This window comes from Mus caroli, unplaced genomic scaffold (assembly GCF_978045245.1).
Source record: "Mus caroli unplaced genomic scaffold, Mus_caroli_1 scaffold_18, whole genome shotgun sequence".
Classification (NCBI taxonomy): Eukaryota; Metazoa; Chordata; class Mammalia; order Rodentia; family Muridae; genus Mus; species Mus caroli.
In genome coordinates, this window is record NW_028227273.1 from 65,238,108 (window position 1) to 65,250,167 (window position 12,060).

Below are 12,060 nucleotides of genomic sequence, written 5' to 3' on the forward strand. Positions count from 1 at the left end.
CTCACACCTGCCCTCAGTGTTCTAGTGGAGTCCAGTTGGGATGCAGTTGGGCCTGAAGCTCTTCTTCACTCTTTAATCTGAGAAGAATGTCCTATTCTAGATTTCAGCCGCTGTGACATCCCTCAGGAAGCCTCTGCAATGTTTTCTTCTTTCAGAACATAATTAACTACTGCATAGCTCTCCCCAGAGCGAACTCTACCAGCATCCTGCTGTTCATCACCTCTGTGGTGGCTCTGAGAATCAACAAGTGCATCCGCATCTCCTTCAACCGCTACCCTATCGAGTTCCCCATGGAGCTGGTGCTGGTAGGTGGGACCCAGGACGGCAGAGAGGGCACTGTACAAGTGCTGAGGGTAGCACATGGAAGGCAGAGGCCTGCCTGGTCTACAGCGTGCCAGGACAGCCAGGGACTCTGTCTTGGGGGATGTGGTTGCTACTTCCAGAGGATCTGAGTTCAGTTCCCAGGACCTACCTTGGAGCTCATAACCCAGCATCAGCTGAGGCGTCAGCTGCCCTTCCCTGGCTCCACGGACAACACCTCCACACACATGGCATGCACAGAAGCATGTGACCAAAAATAACGTAAGCCTCTTAAAATAGAGCTGTAAGGAAGCAAGGAATCAGATCAAAGCTGATAGAATGTTTGTGTTACAGACTTATTTAATTTCATGTGAATGGTATTTTCTTGCATGTATGTAAGATACCACATGCATGCCTAGTACCCAAGGAGTCAGAAGAGCTCAGATCCCCTGGAAACAGAGTTACAGATGGCCTTGAGCTGCCACATGGGTGCTGGGAATTGAACCCAGGTCCTCTGCAAGATCAGCAGTGCTCTTACCCACTGAGCCCGCTCTCCAGTTCCTTGAATACAGTATTACCAATTAAACTATTTGGTAAAATTCTGTGTGTCTCTGTCTCTCTGTCTCTCTCTCTGTCTCTCTCTCACTGGTATTTTAAGATGGAGTCTCACTATGTAGCCCAGACTGTCCTCAAATTCATGACAATCCTCCTGCCTTTGCTTCTTAAGTAGTGGCGCTTCAGTCATGTGACTATGAAATGCTTTTGTTTTTATTTTATTTTAAAATTTAACTTATTATTCATATGTGTATGCCACAGACAGAAGTGTGAGTTCTACAGTATACATGTGAAAGTCAGGGAAGAATTTGGTGAGGTTGACCCTCTCCTTCCTCTGTGGGTCCAGGGGTCAGATTCAGGTTGTTAGCCTAGCACTCAGCAAATGTTTGACTTGCTAAGTCAGTCATATGGGTTTGTTTGGTTTTTTTGTTTGTTTGTTTTTGTTTTTCAAGACAGGGTTTCTCTGTGTAGCCCTGGCTGTTGTGGAACTCACTTTGTAGACCAGGTTGGTCTTGAACTCAGAAATCCGCCTACCCCTGCCTCCCAAGTACTGGGATTAAAGGCGTGCGCCACCACTGCCCGGCCAGTCATATGTTTTTGTTTTATAAAAATTTGGGGTTTGCTCAAGTAAGCTTGACAATTGGGATGTTATATATTTGCTTGCACAAGGAGATCTTTGGCATGTCATAGTTATATTCCATTAAGCTAGTCAACACCTGTTACCACACAGGAATATCTTTTTTTGTTCCTTTGTTTTGGTTTAGTTTTGAAACAGAGTCTCACTAGACAGCTCAAGCTGGCCTCTAACTCTCAACCTACCCACAAATTCTGGGATTGCAGATACAAAGCCCTTGGTCAGCCCACAGACACATAGCTCCGTGATTATCTTTTCATTGTGAACATTTAAGATCTATCGCTTTCCCAGTTTCCAAGTCTGCAGTAAACTATTACTAAATGTAGTCACTGGGCTGTACCAGTGGTCTCTACCCAAATGTTTACTTTTTACACATGTATTGTGTATGGTGTGGCTGTGTGTACACATGTATGTTAGAGAGAGCTTGCCCATGTGGGTACCTGTCGAGACCAGAGGCAGACATCAGGTCTCCTCCTCTGTAGCTCTCTACCTTGACTTTTCTTTTGTACCCTATTGAGTTCCCCGTGGAGCTGGTGCTGGTAGGTGGGACCCAGGATTTTCAGAAATCCTCTGCGTATGTAGGCATGTCAGGATTATGTACATATGAATGTAGAGGCCTTCAGAGGCCAGAGGAGGATTTGGGTCCCCTGGAGCAGCCACCTGATGTGGGTGCTGGGAACTGAACTTGGGTCCTCTAGAACAGGCAGGTGCTCTTAAACCCTAAGCTTCTCTGTAGCCCTGTCCCCCTCTTTGTCTCTTTGTTCTTTGGAGACAGAGACTCTCACTGAACCTAGAGCTCTGATTGGCCAGCTGTCCTGTGGGCTCCTGGATATCACCCCCCACACCCCCACATCCCTCTGATCCCAACCATGTATCAGAGACCATAGCAGCTATGGCTTTGGTTCCAGTGCCAAAAGGAGCTTGGAGAATGGAAACAGCCGCTCCCTTTCTTGTCAGGACGGCCCTCATTTCATTTACTGTCCTGTGAGAGCCTCTGAGCCCTCGCTCTGTATTAATCTCACTCGTTTCCTTTTGTCTCCTGTCAGATTCTTGGCTTCAGCTTACTTACAAGCAAGATAACCATGGCCACAGAAAACAGCAAGATGCTGATGAGCATGATTCCGTACAGGTCAGCCGTCACACTTCCCTTCTCGGTTGCTTTTGGGTTTGTTTTGCCTTTTGCTTTTTCAAGACAGGGTTTCTCTGTGCAGCTCTAACTGTCCTGGACTCACTCTGTAGACCAGGCTGGCCCTGAACTCAGAGATCTACCTTCCTCTGCCTCCCAGATGCTGGGATTAAAGGTTTCCATCACCACGGGGCATCATTCCACTTTTCAGAACGGTTTTTCCTTTATTTTTGTAACAGGGTCTTGCTGTAGGTGGCTCAACCTCAGTCTCCTGGCTCGGCTTCCCCAGGGCTGGGGGGGGACAGGCATGTGCCTGCATGACCACCAGTTGTTCTCTCTCAGCCTCTCCCCACACAGCCTGGCTCACAGTCTTTTCTAGGACTGTTTGGCTACTGCTAAGTTTATTCAGAACACAGGTCCAGTTCCTAGATTTGTGGAAAGGATCAAGTCTAGAACCCAGAGGTTTGTGATCACGCAGCGGCCGCCACAGCGCCTTGTCTCTTCCTTATTCACTGTACTAGTTAGGGTTTTACTGCTGTGAACAGACACCATGACCAAGGCAAATCTTATAAAAAAACAACATTTAATTGGGGCTGGCTTACAGTTTCAGAGGTTCAGTCCATTATCAAGGTGGGAGCATGGCAGCATCTAGGCAGGCATGGCGCAGGCAGAGCTGAGGAGAGTTCTACGTCTTCGTCCAAAGGCTGCTAGTGGAAGACTGACTTCCCAGGCACCTAGGGTGAGGGTCTTAAGCCCACACCCACAGTGACACACTTATTCCAAGCAGGTCACACCTATTCCAACAAGGCCACACCTCCAAATGGTGCCACTCCCTGGTCCAAGAGTATAAAAACCATGACACTCACCCTCTGTCACTTCCTCACACGAGCCTGCCAGCTTGTCAGACATCTGCTGAGTACCCACAACACCAGAGACTTGATTCTTTTTTTCTGTAGGTATTATGGGTCTCACAGAGCACCCCCCCTTTTCTGGTTAACTTTCAAGAGCAGAATAACAAGGCCAGGCATGTAGTGCCCACATGTAATCCCAGCATTTTGGGGTGGAAGCAAGAGGATCAGGAGTTAAAAGGCTAGCCTTGGCTACATATCAATCATGAGGCTAGCCTGGGCTGAATGAGATACCCTCCCCACAAGTAAAACAACAAAGAGATGGGATGAGAGATTGTTTTCTAGTGTCCCTGCTAGGAAACACAGGATTCAGTGTTCAGAAGAGAACTGTTGCTTTGCTGTTGCCCACTTGATTGTGGGTTTCAGCTGCTCCCCCATCCCTCTCCCTCTTTTTCTTCGTCTTTAGATTGTGCTGGGATTGAAGCTAGGGCCTCATGCAGGTTAAGCAAGCACTCTGCCATTGAACACCATTTTCCTCTTAATTGGGTAGGTTATCTTTGAGAGGCAGCTCTGAGGAACTCTCGGTTCCTCTGCATTCGGTTTCATCTGTCTCATGACTCCTGCTACAGCCGGACAGCTGCCAATTTTGAATTTAATTAGAAAGGACTAGACAGCAGTGTCATAACCCACAAGCAGACTTCTGAAGAATACTGCTAATGACTCCACACTGCACACAGGGGAGTCCCAAAGCCTTGGGGATGTTGGCTGAGCTCCAAGATAACAGGGGGGGCTGTTTGATATGATCATGTTGACCGTGCCTGTATCCTAACTGTTTCCTGTGAAATGCAGTGAGAGCCGAATGCATCTGGCATTCTATTTAATAGCAGAGATGTGATCAGATACCATCTCTATACAATGTGTGTGTGGGGGCCTATTCAATAACAGAGACATGCTCAGATACCATCTCTATACAATGTGTGTGTAGGGGGCAGGGTACAAGGGAAAGTCTGGTGACAATGTGTGTGCTCTCTCTCTCTCTCTCTCTCTCTCTCTCTCTCTCTTTCAAGACAGGGTTCCTCTTTGTAGCCCTGGCTGTCCTGGAACTCCCTCTGTAGACCAGGCTGGCCTCAGACTCACAGAGATCTGCCTGCCTCTGCCTCCCAAGAATTTACTTTTTTCATGTATGTGAGTACACTGTGGCTCTCTTCAGACACAGCAGAAGAGGGCATCAGATCCCATTACAGATGGTTGTGAGCCACCATGTGGTTGCTAGGATTGGACTCAGGACCTCTGGAAGAGCGGTCAGTGTCCTTATCCACTGAGCAAACTCTCCAGTCCCTAAGAGGAAGTTTTAATTAGATAAGCTATTGTCTCTTTAACTAGTTAAGCTATTAATTGCTCTATAGGAAAGTCTACCACAACAACAGCATTCCTACGTGTGTTAGTATAGAGCTGGTCTCATTGTGGATCTTTTTATTGTTTTCTGGAATGGCATCCAAATATGGAGTCATGTGCATTTGTCTGTTTAGTGAAATGATAAAAAAATAATAAAAAAATTAAAAAAAAAAAGCCAGGCGTGGTGGCGCACACCTTTAATCCCAGCACTTGGGAGGCAGAGGCAGGTGGATTTCTGAGTTCGAGGCCAGCCTGGTCTACAGAGTGAGTTCCAGGACAGCCAGGGCTACACAGAGAAACCCTGTCTCGAAAAACCAAAAAAAAAAAAAAAAAAAAAAAAAAGAAAACAAGCATTTTGAACACACACATACACGACACATATACACATACACATATGCACATACACAGACACATGTACACACACATACAATATAGACAGATACATATATACATGTACACACAATGCACATATATACATAAGCATATACACTTGCACAAATAGACACACACATCACATACAAATATATAGCCACACCACATGCACACACACACATCCACACTACACATACATATACACACTTGTACATACACACTGGTACACACTACACACACATCCACACTACACATACATATACATACTTGTACATACACACTGGTACACACTACACACACATACATACACATAAAGACACACACAGGCACACATGGTTGATGATGGGGAAGTAGAAGTGGAATTTGAAAGATAGGAATTGCAAACAGCAATCTGTAAAAACCTTAGAAGACATTCCCAAGACTTAGAAAGTTATCCAAATGAATGAAACATGGAGCATACTCCTGAAATAGCTTTAAAGGATTGTGTTAGCATGAAGATATATATATAAGACATCTTACAGATAGGATATATTTATAGATGCTCCCTCCCAAACCATCAGCATTTCCTTTCCTTTTTGGTCTCCTCCTACCGTGCGTGAGTGCGTGACATTTGAAGGTTAAGTCCTGAGAGGAAGCCAGTGCAGTGCTGATACATTCACCGTGCACCTTTATCAGATCTCTTCTGTTTTAGTTATGAGAAACCTTGGCCTGGGGTGGTCTTTTCCTTAGAACCTTCAGTTTCAGGATGTTTCTAGAAAACTGGCCTAATTTCTTCCTTATGTACTTGAATCCACCAGTGAAGTTATATAGGCCTGAAGGTACCACTGTGGGCAGGTTCTTAACTATAACTCTGGTGGGGTTTTTGTTGTTGTTGTTTTCCTTAAAGATTTATTTATTTATTATATGTGAGTACACTGTAGCTGTCTTCAGACACCCCAGAAGAGGGAGTCAGATCTCATTACAGGTGGTTGTGAGCCACCATGTGGTTGCTGGGATTTGAACTCAGGACCTCTGGAAGAGCAGTCAGTGCTCTTAACCACTGAGCCATCTCTCCAGCTCTGTTTTTATTGTGCTATTTTTTTAGTTTGTTTTTGAGATGTGATCTTAGGTAGCCAAAGCTTTAAGCCTGGCATTGACTCCTGATCCTCCTGGCAAATGTTTATACCCAGCTTGTCCTCTAGCTCACACTGCAAGCATCCAGCGTCTCACGCTGGAGGGGGTCGGGGTGGCAGGCGCTTGAAGCACCTGGGCCCAGCATTCTGTGTCAGGAAGCAGAGGCTGAGGAGTGCATTATGCTTAGCTCCCCTTCTGCACTCACAGTCCTAGGTCTCCACGCGGGAACAGCAGCACCACAGTGGGCAAGTCTGCCCACCTTCATTAATGCAATGAAGGCAACCCTCAGGGATGCCCAGAGGCTCACCTCCCAGGTGACTCCAGATCATTGAAGTTGACAGCACCACCATCACACGGTGTGACCATTGTGTCTATCTGCTTTAGGTTCTCTCTCTCTCCTGGAGAAGACTTGGTTAATTTGAATCATTCAAAGTACTTATCCATTTATTTGGAATTATCAAATATATTAGTATAAAGTTATTTGTAACACTCTTTTATTATCTTGTTAACATACCACAAAATTCATTCTTTAAAGTGGACAGTTCAATGGGCCAGGCAAGATGGTATACAGCTGTAAGGCCAGCCCTGGGGAGGTCTAGAACTCCAGATCAGCCTGGGCTACCTGAGATTCTGATCCAAAAAGTAAAAACCAAAAAGCAAGCAAATGAGCAAAACCTGTAAGGGAGAAGGTGCGTGTGGAATTTGTGTGTGCCTGAGTGAAGGTGCGTGTGGAATTTGTGTGTGCCTGAGTGAAGGTGTGTGTGGAATTTGTGTGTGCCTGAGTGAAGGGCCCTGAGGAGACCCTGTCCTGAAAGTGGAACTAGACGGGGACTTGTGAGCCTTTCAGCTCTAAAGCATTGTAGGTGCAGGGTGGGCCTGGGGCACACACTCTAGAATGTCCTCAACAGCAGAAGCAGTTTTCTCCACTCACACCTGACACTTTACAGAGAGGACTCTAAGGTGGGAACAGGAGCAGAGAACCACCGAGGATGTTCACTTGGCTTGGTTCATTGGCTGTTTTGACAAGCTGCTGCCTCCATTGCTCTGTTTGCCCTTTATTTGTTAAGAAGGGATAAAAAAAGGTGGGGGAGGGACGTGAGGTCAGCCTGGCATGAGAACTGCAGTATGGGACGTCCTATGCCAGCAGTGATTCCACTCTAATGTTACAGCTTCGTGTTCCCTGAGAATCCAGAGTTTGGCATTCTTAGCAGAATTGTTTTACAAGCCTTGTCTTTATCTTTTGTGAGCTCCTTTCTGCTTGTATCTCTGGGTAAGAAGATTGCCAACTTCCATAACTACAGAACCAACTCCAACCAGGTGAGGGGGCCCATGTGTCTTGTTAACTGATATGATTGTTCTCTGATGTGAACCTCCCACCAACATTCCTCTTTCACCAGAGTTTGTCGGACCATGACTTGTGCTGTAATCACACGAGACATGGAGTATGTGTAACCTTGAACCTTCTTGAGTTTACACAAGTATTATTCCCCTAGAATGGATGTGGTGCAGAGAGGTGAAGGGATAACCAGGTGGGGTGACAAATGCTTGTTATCCCAGAACTCAGCAAGTAGAGGCAGGCTCAGGAGTTAAAGACCAGCCTGGGCTACAAGAGACCCTGTCTCAAACAATGATGATAGCGAATGATAACATATGGCATGATGCTGCCGAGCTAGCAGAGCCTCTGTCTTCTGTCCCTATGGCCTCAGAAGCCAGATGAATGCTGGGACACACACAGGTCACATGAAACAGTACATAAAAACCAGGCTGCTTATGACAGGCTTTACCATAATGCCTTGCCTTTTGGTTTTTGCGTTTATTTTTTAGAAAAAAAAAAAATAACTACTCTGAAAGTGGTCCTTTCCCTAGAATTCAAGAGGGACACAGGACCAAGCGGTATCCTAGCCAGACATTTAGGTTAGTGTGGAGGGAAGAGAAGGCCAGCATTGGGCTCTCTCTGAGTCTAAGTCCAAGGGGTCATGAGAAAGGAATAAGGCAAGAGTCAGTTTTATTACTTTCAGAAGGAATGTCCCTTATCAGAATTGAGGGCAGAGATGTAATTTAATCTGGAAAATCGGATTGGCCCTCCCTGGGTACTCCTCGAGGCTACATCCAAGTATTATTAGAAGAGTGTAAGAACCCTAATGTCACTTCAAAAACAGTGTACTTGCAGTTCAAAATCAGCTTCCTCAACAAAAAGGGGGCTCAAAGGCTCTGCTGTTTCTTTGCAGGATTTAATAGCCATCGGTCTTTGCAACTTGCTCAGCTCCTTTTTCAAATGCTGTGTGTTCACCGGTAGTGTGTCCAGGACGACTATCCAGGACAAATCTGGAGGAAGACAGCAGGTGTGTTGAAAAGGAATCCTGCCGGGCAGTGGTGGCGCACGCCTTTAATCCCAGCATTTGGGAGGCAGAGGCAGGCAGATTTCTGAGTTCGAGGCCAGCCTGGTCTACTAAAGTTCCAGGACAGCCAGGGCTATACAGAGAAACTCTGTCTCAAAAACACCAAAAAAAGAAAAAAAAAAAAAAGAAAAGGAATCCTACCCTAGCATGTCCACATGAGGAGAGAGATGCACATCTGTCCAAATGGCTGTCTCCATGTCTGTTTGTAGAAGCTCTCCATCTGGATTGATCTTGTAATGTTCTAGTTAGTCAGGAGCCTCTGGGAAGAGTTTAGATTCTGTGCTCATCTTAATTTTTGCTCAGATTTCTGTTTTTAAAAGTAGGGGGTATGTGGTAGCCATCCTGTAATCCCAGCACTCACCCCCAGCTCTCCTGTGGGGCTGGGGAGGTGGCTCAGAGGTTAGAGCACTTGCTGCTCTTATGGAGGGTGTGGGCTTGATTCCTTGTACCCATGCCAGGTAGCTCACAACCATCTGTAACTCCAGCTCAGGGCTTCTTAGGCGCCAGGCACGGGCATAGTGTGCAGACACGCATGCAGGCAGGTAGTCATACACATAAAATAGATAGAACCTTTAAAAAGATGAAATATATACATATATGTGTGTGTATGTATGTATATATATGTATATATATGTGTGTATATATGTGTGCGTGTATATATATACACACACACACACACATAAATATATATATATATATATAATCAGGCATAGTGGTACAGGCCTTAAATCCCAGCACACTTAGGAAGCAGAGCCAAGCAGATCTGTATGAGTTCAAGAACAAACTGGTGTACATAGTAGATGAGTTCTCAGACTGCCAGGGCTACATTATGAGATCCTGTCTCGAATACCAAACAAGGAAAGGATGAAACCCCACTGAAGATGGGAAGCTGTCAAAGTGCCAGCGACACACAAACAGGTGGGACCTTTATTACACAGGAAGTAGAATGGAAGGGACTTGGGGCTGTCAGCAAGGTGTCTGCCTTGCCTTGCCGGGAGAGTTTCTGACTTGTGTGAGGAGAGGCCAAAGGTTTGAAAGCTGAGACGCAGAAGCTATATCTTAGGAGAGTCAAAGTCCCAAACTTTGAAATAAGGATTCTAGGGAAAACTGACCCACCCCCACCCCAGACAGCACTCAAATGACACTCATGAAGTACCTACTGTGTGTCGAATACTTCACTAAGATCCTCAAAGGCACATGTGCTGAACCCCCAACTCTTCTTGAGAAAAATCAAAGGCTTCTCAGCATGCAGATGGCCACAGCTGCAGACAGGGACCAGCACGTGTCTGACGTCTCCTCAACCAGCTCTGTCTCCTCAGTTTGCCTCTCTGGTAGGCGCAGGTGTGATGCTGCTGCTGATGGTGAAGATGGCAAGCTTCTTCCACAATCTGCCTAACGTAAGTGGGAGGGAGGGAGTCGGGACAGACGGCAAGAGGTGGGCAGGGCTGGAGAAGTGGGTCAGTGCTTAAGGGCACCGGCTGCTCTCCAGGGGAGCCCCGAGGATTGAATACCAGTACCTATTGGGGCTCACAACAGTCTATAACTCTAGTTCCAAGGGATTTGGTGCCCTCTTCTGGCCTCTCAGGCACTGAATACATGTGATATACACACATGCAGGCAAACACTCATACACATAAAAATGAATAAATCTTAAAAGAAAGATGGGCTGGGCGTGGTGGCGTATGCCTTTAATCCCAGCACTTGGGAGGCAGAGGCAGGTGGATTTCTGAGTTTGAGGCCTGCCTGGTCTACAGAGTGAGTTCCAGGACAGCCAGGGCTACACAAAGAAACCCTGTCTCGAAAAACAAACAAACAAACAAACAAACAAACAAACGAGTGCCTGTTGTAGAAGCATGGGAACCCAAGTTCAGATACCCAGCCCCCATGTAAGAGCCAGCTGTGGCTACACGCACCTGTGACCCAGGGCTGGAAGGAGGTGGCCAGAGGCTAGAGGATTGCTGGGGCCTGCTGACAGCTACATGAAAATAAATCTTTAAAAAAGTAAAATAAAATTATGTAGGATTGTAATTACTGTATTTTTATTTGTTTATTTTATTTATATGAGTACACTGTAGCTGTCTTCAGACATAACAGAAGAGGGTATCGAATTCCATTACAGATGGCTGTGAGCCACCACGTGGTTGCTGGGAATTGAACTCAGGACCTCTGGAAGAGCAGTCAGTGCTCTTAACCACTGAGCTATCTCTCCAGCCCCTGTAATTATTTTTTAATGAAATGAATGTCTTACCTTAATATTTAGAAAGAACAGCTCTATTGTATATGGCTTTATGATGAGATGTGTTTCCTGTAGATATTTCCTGCCTCAGGAAAATCCAGTCAGGTGGTGGTGCATGCTTTTTTTTTTTTTTTAAGATTTATTTATTATTATATGTAAGTATATTGTTGCTGTCTTCAGACACACCAGAAGAGGGCATCAGATCTCATTACGGATGGTTGTGAGCCACCATGTGGTTGCTGGGATTTGAACTCCGGACCTTTGGAAGAGCAGTCAGTGCTCTTAATCACTTAGCCATCTCTCCAGCCCTTGGTGCATGCTTTTAATCCCAGCACCTGGGAGGCAAAAGCAGGTCTCAGTGTGAGGCCAGCCTGGTATATGGTGTGAATTCCGGGACAGCCAGGGCTACAGAGGGAAACCTTGTTTGTTTGGAAAAACAAGAACCATAACAAAACGAAGAGGAAAGAAAGAAAGAGAGAGAGAGAGAGAGAGAGAGAGAGAGAGAGAGAGAGAGAGAGAGAGAGAGAGAGAGAGAAGTGGAGGTGGGGTGTAAAAGATTAGGTAAAATTAATTTATAAAAAAAAATGGTGGGAAGAAGTCACGCCTGACTTTGTCTGCGCTGCTGGGCTGGCTTCTACTGACCCTCTGTGTCTGTATTGTTGTACTGGGCATTCGGAAAGCAAGCACAAACAGGCTCAGCTAGTGTCCTGGCTCAATCAGCTCTGACCTTGGCGAAGCCCTGCCTGTTAGACTTGACACACTAGAGTAATGGAGAAAAGTGGAAAGAGCTTTTATTCGTGCAGTGTGTCAGGGTCTGGGTGTGCTGTTCATAGGAGACAAACCCATGGGGATTTCTAGAGGCAAGGCTAGTTTTTGTGGTTCCTTTGAGAGGACTTGGGAAATTTGTCCATGAAGGGAGAATGAGGCAGTTTGTCTTTCCTCCACAGGCTGTGCTGGCTGGGATCATCTTGAGCAATGTGGTACCCTACCTTGATGCCATTTACAACTTACCCAGTTTGTGGAGGCAGGACCAGTACGAATGTGTGAGTTCAGACGCCTCAGCGTGGCTGCAATCTGGCTGT

At 46.0% G+C, this 12,060-nt stretch overlaps 1 protein-coding gene across 2 annotated transcripts in view; it reads left to right on the forward strand.

The window, feature by feature from the left end:
- The window catches only part of Slc26a8 (solute carrier family 26 member 8), a 50,632-nt gene that overhangs the window by 24,810 nt on the left and 13,762 nt on the right, over positions 1-12,060 (forward strand). For both annotated transcript variants that reach the window (XM_021150005.3, XM_085832907.1), the window contains exons 7-12: positions 156-305; positions 2,536-2,618; positions 7,513-7,660; positions 8,572-8,685; positions 10,062-10,139; positions 11,926-12,021. In XM_021150005.3, coding sequence (XP_021005664.1) covers positions 156-305; positions 2,536-2,618; positions 7,513-7,660; positions 8,572-8,685; positions 10,062-10,139; positions 11,926-12,021 — 669 coding nt within the window. The remainder of the gene's footprint in view (positions 1-155; positions 306-2,535; positions 2,619-7,512; positions 7,661-8,571; positions 8,686-10,061; positions 10,140-11,925; positions 12,022-12,060) is intronic.